This window comes from Ictidomys tridecemlineatus, chromosome 9 (genome assembly GCF_052094955.1).
Source record: "Ictidomys tridecemlineatus isolate mIctTri1 chromosome 9, mIctTri1.hap1, whole genome shotgun sequence".
NCBI lineage: Eukaryota > Metazoa > Chordata > Mammalia > Rodentia > Sciuridae > Ictidomys > Ictidomys tridecemlineatus.
In genome coordinates, this window is record NC_135485.1 from 16,090,351 (window position 1) to 16,102,557 (window position 12,207).

Below are 12,207 nucleotides of genomic sequence, written 5' to 3' on the forward strand. Positions count from 1 at the left end.
TATATAATCAAAAGAAAATCAGTTCACATGATTATGAAGGCTGAGAAGTCTCAATCTTCCTTCCGCAAGCTAGAAACCCAGGAAGCTCGTGTAAATCCCAGTCGAAAGCAGAGGAAGGATTTGTAGCTCACACAGGCAGGCGGGCAAATTTTCCCTTCCTCCACTTTTGTTTAGTTCAGACCCTTAGTAGATGGGATGTTTGGGATGTTACTCAAATGCTAACTTCATCTGGAAACAGCCTCAGAGACACACCAGGAAACAATGTTTAATCCAGGCACAATGACTCATCCTGACACATAAAATCAACCATTAGGAGTCTACCGTTGTCTACTTGGCATCATATGCATCTCCTTAAACCTTTCTTAATCTCCAAATACAGTCAACAAGATCATAATTCCACATAACATGATGTATTCATCCTGCATACAACCAAAAAATGTACTCGCCTTTCCCCAGAAGAGGAAGGGTAAAATTAATAATACATACTATTATATAAAGTCAATGGTACAGTCAGTCAACTAGGGAATAAGAATACAAAGGTATTTGCAGTGTATGTGTACACACAAACATATCCATAACAAAAATCAGGAAATATTTACAATTATAATCCTCATTTCCGTAATTGGCCACATGGTTATTGCTGTCATTTAATAAGTACTTTCTTCTAGTACTGTATTATTCAGCTTTTTGTTACTGTGACAAAATACCTGAGAAAAAAATCACTACAAAGGGAAAGATTTATTTGGGTTCAGTTTCAAAGTTTCATTCAGTCAATGGATGGCTGACTCCATTGCTATGAACCTGTGGTGAGGCAGAGTAGTAGTACTGTGGGAGAGGGCATGGTAAAGCAGAGTTGCTCACCCACAGAAGCCAGAAGCAATGAGAGAGACAGACATAGACAAGAGACACACAGACACAGAGGGGAGTGGGTAGTGAGACACAATATGGTCTCCATGGATGTGACCCCAAGAACTGACTGTCTTCAAGTAGGTCCCACCTCCTATAATTTCCACCACCTCCAAACAGTCCATTCAGCCATGAATCCATCAGTGATTCATCCATCTGATAGATTAGAGCCCTCATCATCTAATCACTTCTCCAAATCCCACCTCTGGGATCTCTAACACTAGGAACCAAGCCTACTCATGAGCCTTTGGGGGCTACTACAAATAAAAAACCATGAAAAAATACCCATTCTAATTCCTGTTGCCTTTTGTAAGCATCTCAACCTACTGTGGTCATTCCATGAGGCGACCCAAACTTTCCTTCCCAAAGAGGCTCAACCACTGGGTTGGTTTTAGTTTGCTATTGAGCATCATCATAGGGCATAGGACTACTAAGAGGTGCCCCAAGCGTATTCCAGACATAAACTTCTTTATCTCCACTGTGGAATACTAATCCAGTTTCTTCTTGGTAGTCAGCACCAGCCACTGCAGCCAGCACAGTAACTGCCTTTGTCTGTTGATTCAAAGGCTTGGCTTCTGTGGGCACCCAAGGCAGAGAGCTGTCCTCATCTGCAATTCAGTAGAATCATTGTTGTTTCCTGAGGCATGAATTTCTCCCTCTGGAAGATGTCCAGGCCAGGAAAGCATAAGATCCCGGGAAGGGAAAGCAATCGTGTTACCAGTGACCACTGGGGTTAGTGGTGAGCGTTACCACTCCCATCTGGAGGGAAGAGCTCCAAACCAGATTATCATCAGTTCTTAGGTGTGATGGGAGTGCAGAAGTCTATCCTACACCTTCTCCACCAGTGCTTTTGAAAGTACCCAACTTGTTTGGCTCAGGTCTTCAGTGAGAAGTTTACCTCAGGATAAATCTCTCACCCATATCTAATCTGTATAATATTTTGATGAGACCATAGAATTGATACTGAAATGAAGATTTGGGGGCTGATGGAAGGGAACGCAGGCATTTTTTAAACACTTATTTATGTATGTATCTTTAGTTTTTCAGGCAGACACATTATTTTGTTTTTATGTGGTGCTGAGGATCGAACCCAGTGCCTCACGCATGCTAGGCCAGCACTCTACCACTGAGTCACAACCCCAGCCCAAGGGAATGAATGCATTTTATATATGTAAAGAGACACAAATTTGGGGAAGAATCAGCACAGAATACTATGGACTCAATGTCCCCTTCCAACATTTCTATATTGAAACCCTAATTTCTAACGTGATACTTGGAGGGGTTTTTGGTAAATAGGACATCAGAGTGGAACCCTCAAATGGGATTAGTGGCCTTGTAAGTAGAGACATGAGAGATGATCTCTCTACCATGTGAAGAATCCTCAAGAAAGGTCACAAGCCAGGAAGAGCCCTCACCAGGACCCAACCATGCTGGCACCCTGATCTTGGACTTCAAACCTCCAGAACAGTGACAAATATATTTCCCAATCTATGGCTCTTTTGCCAGAGCATCCGAAGGTGTGAGACATCAACCATACACAATTTTCAAACTGCCTCACATTTCCATGGAACCCCTAATGGTTCAGAGCTTAAAGGTTTAAAAGTTTAATTAAAGACCAGGTGGGAATAAAACTCAGTTGTACATTCTAGCAATCTATTTTGTGTGGCAATCTGTTTCTTTATTTACCAACTCATCTGAACACAGTGCTAGACTACATTTCCTAACTTGGTTTGCAGTCAAGGGTGGCCCCAGTGGCATTCTATCCAATGGCCTGTAGGTAGAAATGACGTGTCATCTCCAGGCCTGGCTCAGAAAACCTTCCTATGTGCAAATCCTCCATTCTGAGAAAGGACCTAGAGGAGGGTAGAGTCACAAGATGCAAGAAGCCTGGGTGAGATGCGCTGCCATGTTAAGAGGATACATGCCAGACTTTATTACTTCAGGGAGAAACTTCTATTGTTAAGGCCCTGAAATACGGCTTTTTTTTAAAAAAAGTCACAGTTCACCCACACTCAACATGGAAGTTAAAAAACAAAATAAAATCTTCACTAAGCAGTAAAAATTGTCGTTCATAGTTGACTACTAAACATTTTTACTGTTTATAAAGGAATGCATATTGACAAGGAAACACTCTATTTAGTGCTTATGCTTTCAGATGAATGTGTTCCTGAATAGTCTTCAACCTGAGTTTACAAGCAATCAGACCTTGCAAATGTATTTCCTCATTTGAACCCTCTAAAGTTATTGTAAAAGCAAACCTTCATCAGTATTATACGCCAAGACAGGGTGAGGACAATGATTATATAATTGAAGATTTTATCAGCTGCATTGTTTACATTTTTACAACAATCTGGGTAGGAATGCATCTAAAGAGTCCTTTGGAAATATTTTGAACTTTCTGAAGATAACCTAGAACACTCTGATAAAGGTCTTCATCAGTATCTTCTCAAAGCAGATGGCAGTGGCAGAAAATGGACTAAAGCAGATGGCAGCAGCAGATAATGGATTAAACACATACATCCACATTTTCTCTTTTCTTCTATCATTTTATAAATAGGACACAATGAGAAGGTCAATGTCTCCAACAACATTAAGTAAAATGTCTTGTGAACCAAAATCTAATGTGATTTGGCCAAAAACTAAACCTGAGCACTCAATTCCATAAGAAAAGGGAGTGGCTGGCACTGATTGTATAAATGGGAACTTCTTAATACTAGGGTCCTGTAAGTTCACACTCAGTGTTCACCTCTCAGCCTCTGGTATCCATGGTGAAAGGACATCATCTCATACGGAGCTGGGTACCCATGCAGAGAAGGAGAGCATGGGTACCCAGCTCCGTATGAGTTACAGTGACTAAGTTAATACACACTGGGCAAGTTTGTGCTTATCACTAAATGTGCCTCTTTCTCGGGATCATCATTAGCTAGAAGCCCCCAAGTGGCCAATAAGAGACATGGCTGTAAGGGAAGGACCTAGTTAAGTTAGAAAGAGGATTCAAGAGTTAATACCAATTCTTAAAAAAAAAAAAAAAAAAAGTCTTCTTACCTGATTGTAATTTCATCTTTATCTAGGATAAGTAATAGTCAAACTTTTAGGATTAACAAATTATACAATATTCTATAAGGTATTTGCTTTGTTTGTAAAGATTAAACTCTTTGAGTTTATTATTGCTTATATTTCAGTGAAAACAGGTGAGTTCATCCACATGGCCACTTTACTTTAAAAGTTGGGGGCGATACGGCAAAATTAGCCAAAGTGATGGAATGGATTAAGTTTAGGAAATACTGTATTTACAAAGGATCAAATCATCTCTCAGATATGAGCCCTGGAGTAAATATAGGCATCCCTTGGCTTCTGTGGGGGATTTTTTCCCCTCAAAGACAGAAAACCCCACAAATGCTTTCAAGACCCAAGTAAAATGGCTCAGTATTTGCCTATATCCTCTGCACACACTCCTGTACTTTGAGTCAACTCTACATTACTTCTAATGCCCAATCCAACATGAATGCTATGTAAGAAGCTATTACCCTCGAGTGTCTAGGGAAAAATGACAAGAAAAAAAGTCTTTACATGTTCAGTAAAGACACGACTTTTAATTCAGTTAACTGAATCCATGGATGCAAACCCTACCGATATGCAGGATGACTATGTTAAATAAAATGGTCTTAGAATCTGAAAAGAAAAACAGAAGTAACGTGGTGTAAACTCTGGATGGCTGCTATCTGCATGATTTTCCTTGATGATTTAGTTGATCCCTTATCAGATGTTTTCAGTTAATCTACTTCCTTGTCTTTTCTTTTCTCAACCAACTTCAGTTTGGGCATTCAGAACTCAATGCCCGAGACAAACACAGACACTTGAATATTGATATTTCTCCATATAGAGGCCAATCAGCGTGTTGTTGTGTATATTTATATAATGTACTGAACACAGAGGTAGCTACAGTTACATGCTTATCCAAAATATCCTGAGTTACATATTAGTTGCAAACTATTAATGACCTGAAATATTTACATTTACGTTAGCATATAAATCTAGTTACAAAGGTACTCATTCATAAACCAGATTTACTAATCTTAACTAAATGATAAGTCAGCATAACATGAAGTTATATGAAGATGACTATAGTATGTACATCATACACATTATATGGCAGGATGAGAAAATTAACATTCATGGAATAAAAGAATAAATCTATAACCAACTATAATTCATTATAAAACTAAAACCTGAAACAACTGGGATAAGAATGGAAGTAAAGACAACAAGCACTACAGAAACAAGGAAATGAGGTACCCAGCACAGTGGCCCCAGCATCATGAAACATGGACCTGGTCCTGGGCTGGCCTTTCCAACAAGTCAGAAATCCTTCGTGTCTCAGCCATCAAACTTTTTAAGTGAGCAAAATGAATGTGCTGATTTCTAAGAAAACTGCAGTATTTGATAAGTTTCCAGTTCTATGAAAAAATGCGGAAATCTCAGCCAGCAATAAGCTATAAATCAGAAATGGCAAAGGTCAGGGAAAACACAATGTATTATTCATATCTTATATATAAGCATGAAATTTTAATTCAATCAAATGCTAGGATGCAGAAAGTCATCACTTATCACTTTCTATGCTACAAGTAACAATATACCCTTGGACAGTTTTAGGGGTTCAAGTGGTTGATTTCTTATTTAGTCCTTCTCCAACCCTGGCCCCTGTTCTTCTGTTACTAAAGGGAAATTATGTTTAAACTAATAAATACTCATTGAATGGAGAATAATTCCAGGACAGGAAATCCCTCATGACCTAAGGAGATGTAGGAAAGAAATGCAATAAAGACCTCTCCATGTGTACAGTTGACCAACGAGGCAGGCAGGCTAACACTGCAATAACACAATGCAAAATAACAGAGCAAAATAAAAATAGGAATAGGAATTGACTTTTTCACTCCACTTCTTATTAGCTTATCTTTGTCATTTCCAAACACCACCTTACACACAATACATCAATTTACTCGAAGACCCTGGGCCAGGAAGGATATTAAATATACAAATAGCAATTAAAAATACAAACAGCAAATCCATTCCTTGGTCACCTCCTTGTTTCCCATACCCAAAAGAATTTCTCTAAAAACGAACATCTAAAAAAAGACATGGAAGTGCCAGTTTTATTACTGTAAAGAAAAATAACCCATTTCTAATGCAGTATGCTAATGAAGAGTGAACATCTCCCCGACAATGGGTGGTCCCGCAGTGCTTCCAAGAATGGCTCTCTGTAAGTGAGCACCTAATTTCTAGAATTCGAGATTTTTTTGAGCTAAGCTGTCTGCTTCTTTTAGAATTTTTTGAATATGTACTTTGAATCTGCCTTGATTCAAACCTTTAGACTTCTGAAAATAGATCTAAGCTGTGCAATTTTTCAGCATCTGAGAGGGAACCCCAGTGAGATTCAGGACAGGAACGGGTAAGGACTGCAGTGCCTCTATGACAACTAATGATAACTTTTGGATGAGAGCTGTTTTGCCATCAGAATGCAACTTAAAGGTCAGTATGTTAGCATGAACCTAAGGAACTTGAAGTATAAAACAAAAGCCAACAAAAGGGCCAATATTAAAGAAATCAGAAGGATTGAATTCAAACCTTACCTGGTAGCTCTTCATTTAAATTTAAGACTAACACAGCATATGCCCCCCCACCCCCCGCCATACACATACACACACACACACACACACACACACACACACACACACACACACCCCAAAAATAATGAATAAGAAAGCTAAACCCAGGGCCGGGGATATAGCTCAGTTGGTAGAGTGCTTGCCTTGCATGCCCAAAGCCCCATCCCCCCTCACCACAAAAAAAAAGAAGAAAGAAAAAAAGAAAGAAAGAAAACTAAACCCAAATATAAACAATTGAAAAGTCACAAAAGTGTTGAAAATATTACAAGAAGCAAAGTGACAGTGAAAAATTTTAGGGCATAGAAAGTTTTTCACACATTTTTCCATTTATAAAAATCATTGTTAGTTTTTTTAAACCTGCAGCATTTAAAACTATAAAGTCGATCAATTCAAAAATCACTTTGATTTAAATGCCATAATCTGCATAGTTAACCAATATATTTGATAACTGATTTATGCATGATTCTCATTAAAGTATCCCACAATATAAACTTCCTTAAAACAGAGCTAAATAATTTTACATAGAAAAATATTAAAATAAAAGAATGATATAATGACAAACACCTATTTATTTTATTAAATACAAGCCTGAAATGTGTTTAAGTAGGTATTACAGATTCAAAGAAATTACATTTCAGATTCCCAAAATGTTCTGCTGGGACTTTTTGACAAAATAAAACGATGCTTCAAAGGTTGTTTTTTTTTAATTCCTAAAAAAAAAAAAAAAAAAAAAAAAAAAAAAGGGCAAGAATTTGGGGATACAAAGTAAGTAAAATTCAAAACTTAGAAGTTTATTCAAAATGTTTTGAATCCCTAACGTGGCTGTAAACGGTTTATTTCAAACGTTCATAGCTTAAAGGAATGTGAATATCACAGTTTATATTGGTTTCTGCCTAGGAAAGCCCAGCAAAGCTACACAGTAGTTTCGTGTTTCCATAATCCAGTCCTAACATTGCCAGTGCCATCCGTACCTAGCAGGGGGCCTTCCTGCCCACTGCTTTTAACTGGTCCATTCTGAATGGCCAAGTTGAGGCCATAAGACTTCTGCTGACTTTCAAGTTCAACTACAGTTGACTTCCTTAATGCATCTTTTTTACTGCTAGTGGAAACAGGCTTTTCAAAATTCCGGCTACTTTTGGGAAGTGTGCTACAAGCATCACTACTGTCTTGTTGGGGTGGGTTGTACTGTCTCTCTCTGTAGGCTAAATAAGCTCTCCGACTTCTCGAATGTCCTTCGTTGTTGCCCGGCCGACTTTTAGGCAAGCCGTTCTGCACGCTTCCCTCCACACTGGTTGGGACATCATAGGCATACTCTCTCAGGACCGTGAGTCGGCTTGCCCGGTGTCCTTTACTCCGGTTTTTATGATGGCGGCTGGAGTGCACATTTGTCCGAAACTGCACGTCTAGAGGCGCCACGTGCATTTTGATATCATTGTCCATTGAATGTTCTGTGAGACTATTATCAAGCTGAGGTGTAGAGTTCAAAGGTAAAGAATTGGCATGGCACTGTGCTGCAGCAGCCTGCAAGTTCGTTAACTTGCAGCCCTGGGAGGAATTCTTGAAGCTTGACGCGCTTTTGTTTGTGCATGAGGACTCTGCGCTGCTATTGGTGCACTTGGGTGCCTCTCCGTTTGTCCCACTGGAGTTGGGGGGCTGGACATTGACTTGCACTGAATACGAGCTCCGTCCTGGGCAGCACGTCATGATCCATGCAAGTCTGACATCCTCCCGATTCACACAGTGGTGAACCATGATGAAGGCACTTAAGCTTAAACACGTGGCTCCAAAGAAGAAGCTAAAAACCAAGTCCAGAGGATAATACAAAGAGACCGCCAGGGCCCCGAACATCCACAGAGCGACATACAAGAGCAAAGTAAGGCTCGCCCCCAAAAGCTGAGAATGAAAAGTGTGCTCGTTTTCCAAGGCTGACGTAGAAATCAGAGACAAAGACATTGAATCCTGATGGTTTATTTCCCCATTTTCATTGGCTGCCAATCTCTGCTGCTCCTCTGGGGGCTCCTTAAGCTCATATTTGCGCTCAGGGTGTCTTTTCAACTGAATAAATATGCTTAGAAAGTACATACAGTTTACAAAAGTGATGAAGCTGGCAGGTCCGTAGAAGGCTCCCAAGGAGGGTTCCCACGCCATCCAGCAACTAGAAGAGAACAGGGCGAATCAGCTCAGAGGCTACATACTTCAGCACCAGTAAACTGTGGTGCCTAGAAGACACCAAGACGGGAGCAAGTGGGTCAGGTACTCAGAGAATGCAAAATACTCACTAGGGTGCACTTGGCCGACTGCCGTAATTCCTGATGTTGGCTGCTGCTGTTATGCCACAAACTATGATGGGAATCCCACCACCGATCAGGTAGAACCTGCAAGGAGGAAGGGACAAATGTTCCTTATTCCATATTTTTAAGTGATAACATTTTTGTTTTGCTTTGGTTTGGAATTTCTTTTTTTAAAAGCATCAATGAGGTCTAGGAAGTTTCTGAACTTAGGAAAGCTGGTCAGCTCCTGCCACCCTGTGGTCAGGCAAAGGAACACCCCAGGCAGGCTTTTGCCTTACATTTTGTTTTTAGGGGGAAGTGGTGTCTTTTAGATTCAGCTGGTGAATTAAAAATCAGTCTGTTGCAAAGCTCATTTTAAGATCTCGCTGCACCACAGTTTAAATTTTAAAAATGTGATGATGTATTGCTACTGCCTTTAACGAACACCTGCCCACTCCAGGACCTCCAACTACTGTGTATTACATCCCCTGGTCAGCTGAGGTTGGGTATCAGATCCTAGTGGCTTCACAGCGTGCAGAGACCCCTTACCCACCCTCCCTTCCTATGGAGTAGCTGGGAAAGCTAAGGATACACTAGTGCAGCAGGAATGGATGCGATAGTTGTGACTAGTCCAACAAAGGAAAACTTCTAAGGCCAGAACATCTCTGAGCTTTAGAACTTTCTATCCTGGCGGGGTACCCTGGGTACGGTCAGAATCTTAATTCTTCATTTGCCTTTTCTTGAGAAACAGCCCCCCACCCTTCCCCAAATATTGAATGGACTAGATAAAGGCAAATATTTCTGATGCATTTTTCCATAAATGGTTTCTTCATCATATACAGAAACAAAAATCCTTAAATACGGTATTAGTATTGCTGAAGAGCTTGCTAGCCACCCTACAAAACTACAACCACCCCTTCCGTGTCACAGATTAAGGAGAAGCTGACATGAGACCTTCCTCTTTTTGCCCCCTCTGCTAGCTCCCTTCTGCTTCTTATCTCAAAGAAGGTAACTTTTCCAAAATTTATCTTGACTTCTACCATCATCTCTGTGTCTTTTCCCTTGGAACTTCCTGAGTGAAGTCTTATTGTGCAGCTTTAAAATCTCCTCCTCCAGTGCCTCTGATTTTTAGCTTACACCTAAACTTCCTTGGACTTCCACTTCCTTTCTCTCTCCCCCCTTCAGTTTCAAACTCTTGGAAACAGAGACCTGCACCTGCCTTCTTGACCTTGTGGTGGGGCTGCTGTTACCCCACCATGAAGCAGCAGCAGCCCTCAGGACCAGGACAAACATGCAGGCAGCCCCTGCCCCGGACTCCATGCAGCAGCAGTGCTCAGGTTACATCCAAGGACCTGGGGGGGGGGGGGGTCCTTGCAAGTATGTTGGCAGCTTCTAAAGCAAAGTGAGCATCTGTAGGTCACTTGGGGGCTGCAGAGGGTCTAGAGCTGGGCTGCTCTTCCTTAACCCTTTGCATTTCTCAGATCATGATAAGAATGAACAGCTGCTGGAAGACAGGATTCTCAGGCCTCTTAGCCAAACACCATTTGTCAATTCCTTAACAGAAGTGGCAAAGGGGTGTGATCTCATCCACAGTGTGGGTGTGACACTACAGTAGCCTCACACCCCTGCCACCCCTGAGGCTCCCTGAGCCACCCTCCCTCAGAAACATCTCCATTTTCAGGTGTCTCCTGTCTCCAGTGATTTTCTCCATGGCCCATCTATTCAACATGGGCGTGATTCAGGGATCACTCTCGTAACTACCTTCTCCCTGGGGGGCTTTTGCATTATCATGGCATCAATGACGGCACACATGAAACTGTCTCCTGCCACAACCAGATAAGGCCTCACTGCTGAGCACAGGGTTTCCACAAATGTACAATTTTCACAAGAAAGTACTAGGAGGCCACCTCCCCTGGGCCTGCCCACCTCCCCAGGGAGCACCCCTCCCCTGGGCTTCCCGGCCCCCCACCATTTCTACTTTTCCTGCAGCAATTTCCTGGGTTGTTGCAAGCGCGTCAGGTGAGAAACCTAGGGAACTGGAGAGAACCATCTGCAGCCACTGTCAACTTTCTCATCCCACACACTCTTTGGTCACCAATCCTAGAGAAACTGCCCCCCCATCTCTCAAATATGTGACTTCTCTATTCTGTGACACTGCTGTGACTTTGGTCCTCACAGGGAAAACCACAGTGATTTCAGTCCAGGCATTTGGGGGGCATTCCAATTTATGTGCCCAGCCATCCTCAACGATACCATAGGAGGCCACTCCCTTGGTTGAAACTCTTCAGTGGATGCCCACATTTTAATATAGGCTCCAAAAGCCCCAGGGCCAGCTTCCACCCTGAATAATTCTTCCTCTGCACTGCACACCCTGAACTCCAGCCAAACTCCATGTCAGTTTTTTTCATCTTTATCCTGTATCTGGAGCGCACCTCCAGCCTCTGTCCTAAGCACAGAGCATGGTTGTGGCAATGGCCAGCATTTCCTGAAGCCCACCATCCCCCTAATTAAGAGCTCCTTTCTCTGTACTTTCAAAGACCTAATCTGTACTACAGTCCTTGCCCAGCCCACAGCCAGTTCTCCTTGGTGACTGAAACTCATCCAGGACAGGGAGGGCTGCTCTCACCCTAGCCCAGTACCAGGTCCACACCAGGCATTCAATAAGCCTTCACCAGGGGCAGATTGTCACCCATCCGGCATGATAACTAATCTATGCACAATTTCTTAAATCACAATGGGAGGGAAGGACATAACTCCAGATCTGTCTATCTTTTGGAGAGAACAATAAAACTGATTTTCTCTTGAGGAGATTAAAATCTATGACACATGACCTCAAGGAAATAAAAAGTTCACATTAGATGGGGGCCTCTGGTAGGGCCAGTTCCACATTAAATGCTCTGCACATAACTCGTTCATTTGTCACCACAGCTCTGCAAGGCAGAATCCACCTCCAAGCCCCACTAGACAGGAGCGCGAGAAGCCCAGCGAGGGTACAAATGCTGAGGGCCTTCTCAGAAGGGTGCAGAGCCACCCTCCACAGCAGGCATGAGGCCGACATGGCCACTGGTTTCCTTCCCCAAATCCACTTGTTTTTTGTTATAATTTATGACTATGTTTCAACTAAAGCAAACCAAACTCACACTTAACATTATAAAGCAAACCAAGATATCAGATACCTGAGCATCGGTCTTGGTGGAGGGGGCGGCTCATCAGGATCCTGGCACCTCTTAGCTTTCTTGGTGACTTGTTTGTAGATATTTCGAGCGGTCACTCCCACCCACAGGACTGTGGCAAGGGTGGAGTAGTGGAGAACTATCCCGACCTGCAAGGGAGATTGAAGAATGTATTTTCACAGGCTGATTAGA

At 42.0% G+C, this 12,207-nt stretch overlaps 1 protein-coding gene across 3 annotated transcripts in view; it reads right to left on the bottom strand.

Moving 5' to 3' along the window:
* Positions 1 to 7,123: 7,123 nt before the first annotated feature.
* Positions 7,124 to 12,207, bottom strand: part of Adgra3 (adhesion G protein-coupled receptor A3) — a 107,364-nt gene continuing 102,280 nt past the window's right edge. For all 3 annotated transcript variants that reach the window (XM_078021136.1, XM_078021135.1, XM_005318923.3), the window contains 3 exons: positions 12,019 to 12,164; positions 8,852 to 8,947; positions 7,124 to 8,727 (listed from right to left, as the gene is read on the bottom strand). In XM_078021136.1, the coding sequence (XP_077877262.1) occupies positions 7,485 to 8,727; positions 8,852 to 8,947; positions 12,019 to 12,164 (1,485 nt within the window). In that variant the 3' untranslated portion in view covers positions 7,124 to 7,484. The remainder of the gene's footprint in view (positions 8,728 to 8,851; positions 8,948 to 12,018; positions 12,165 to 12,207) is intronic.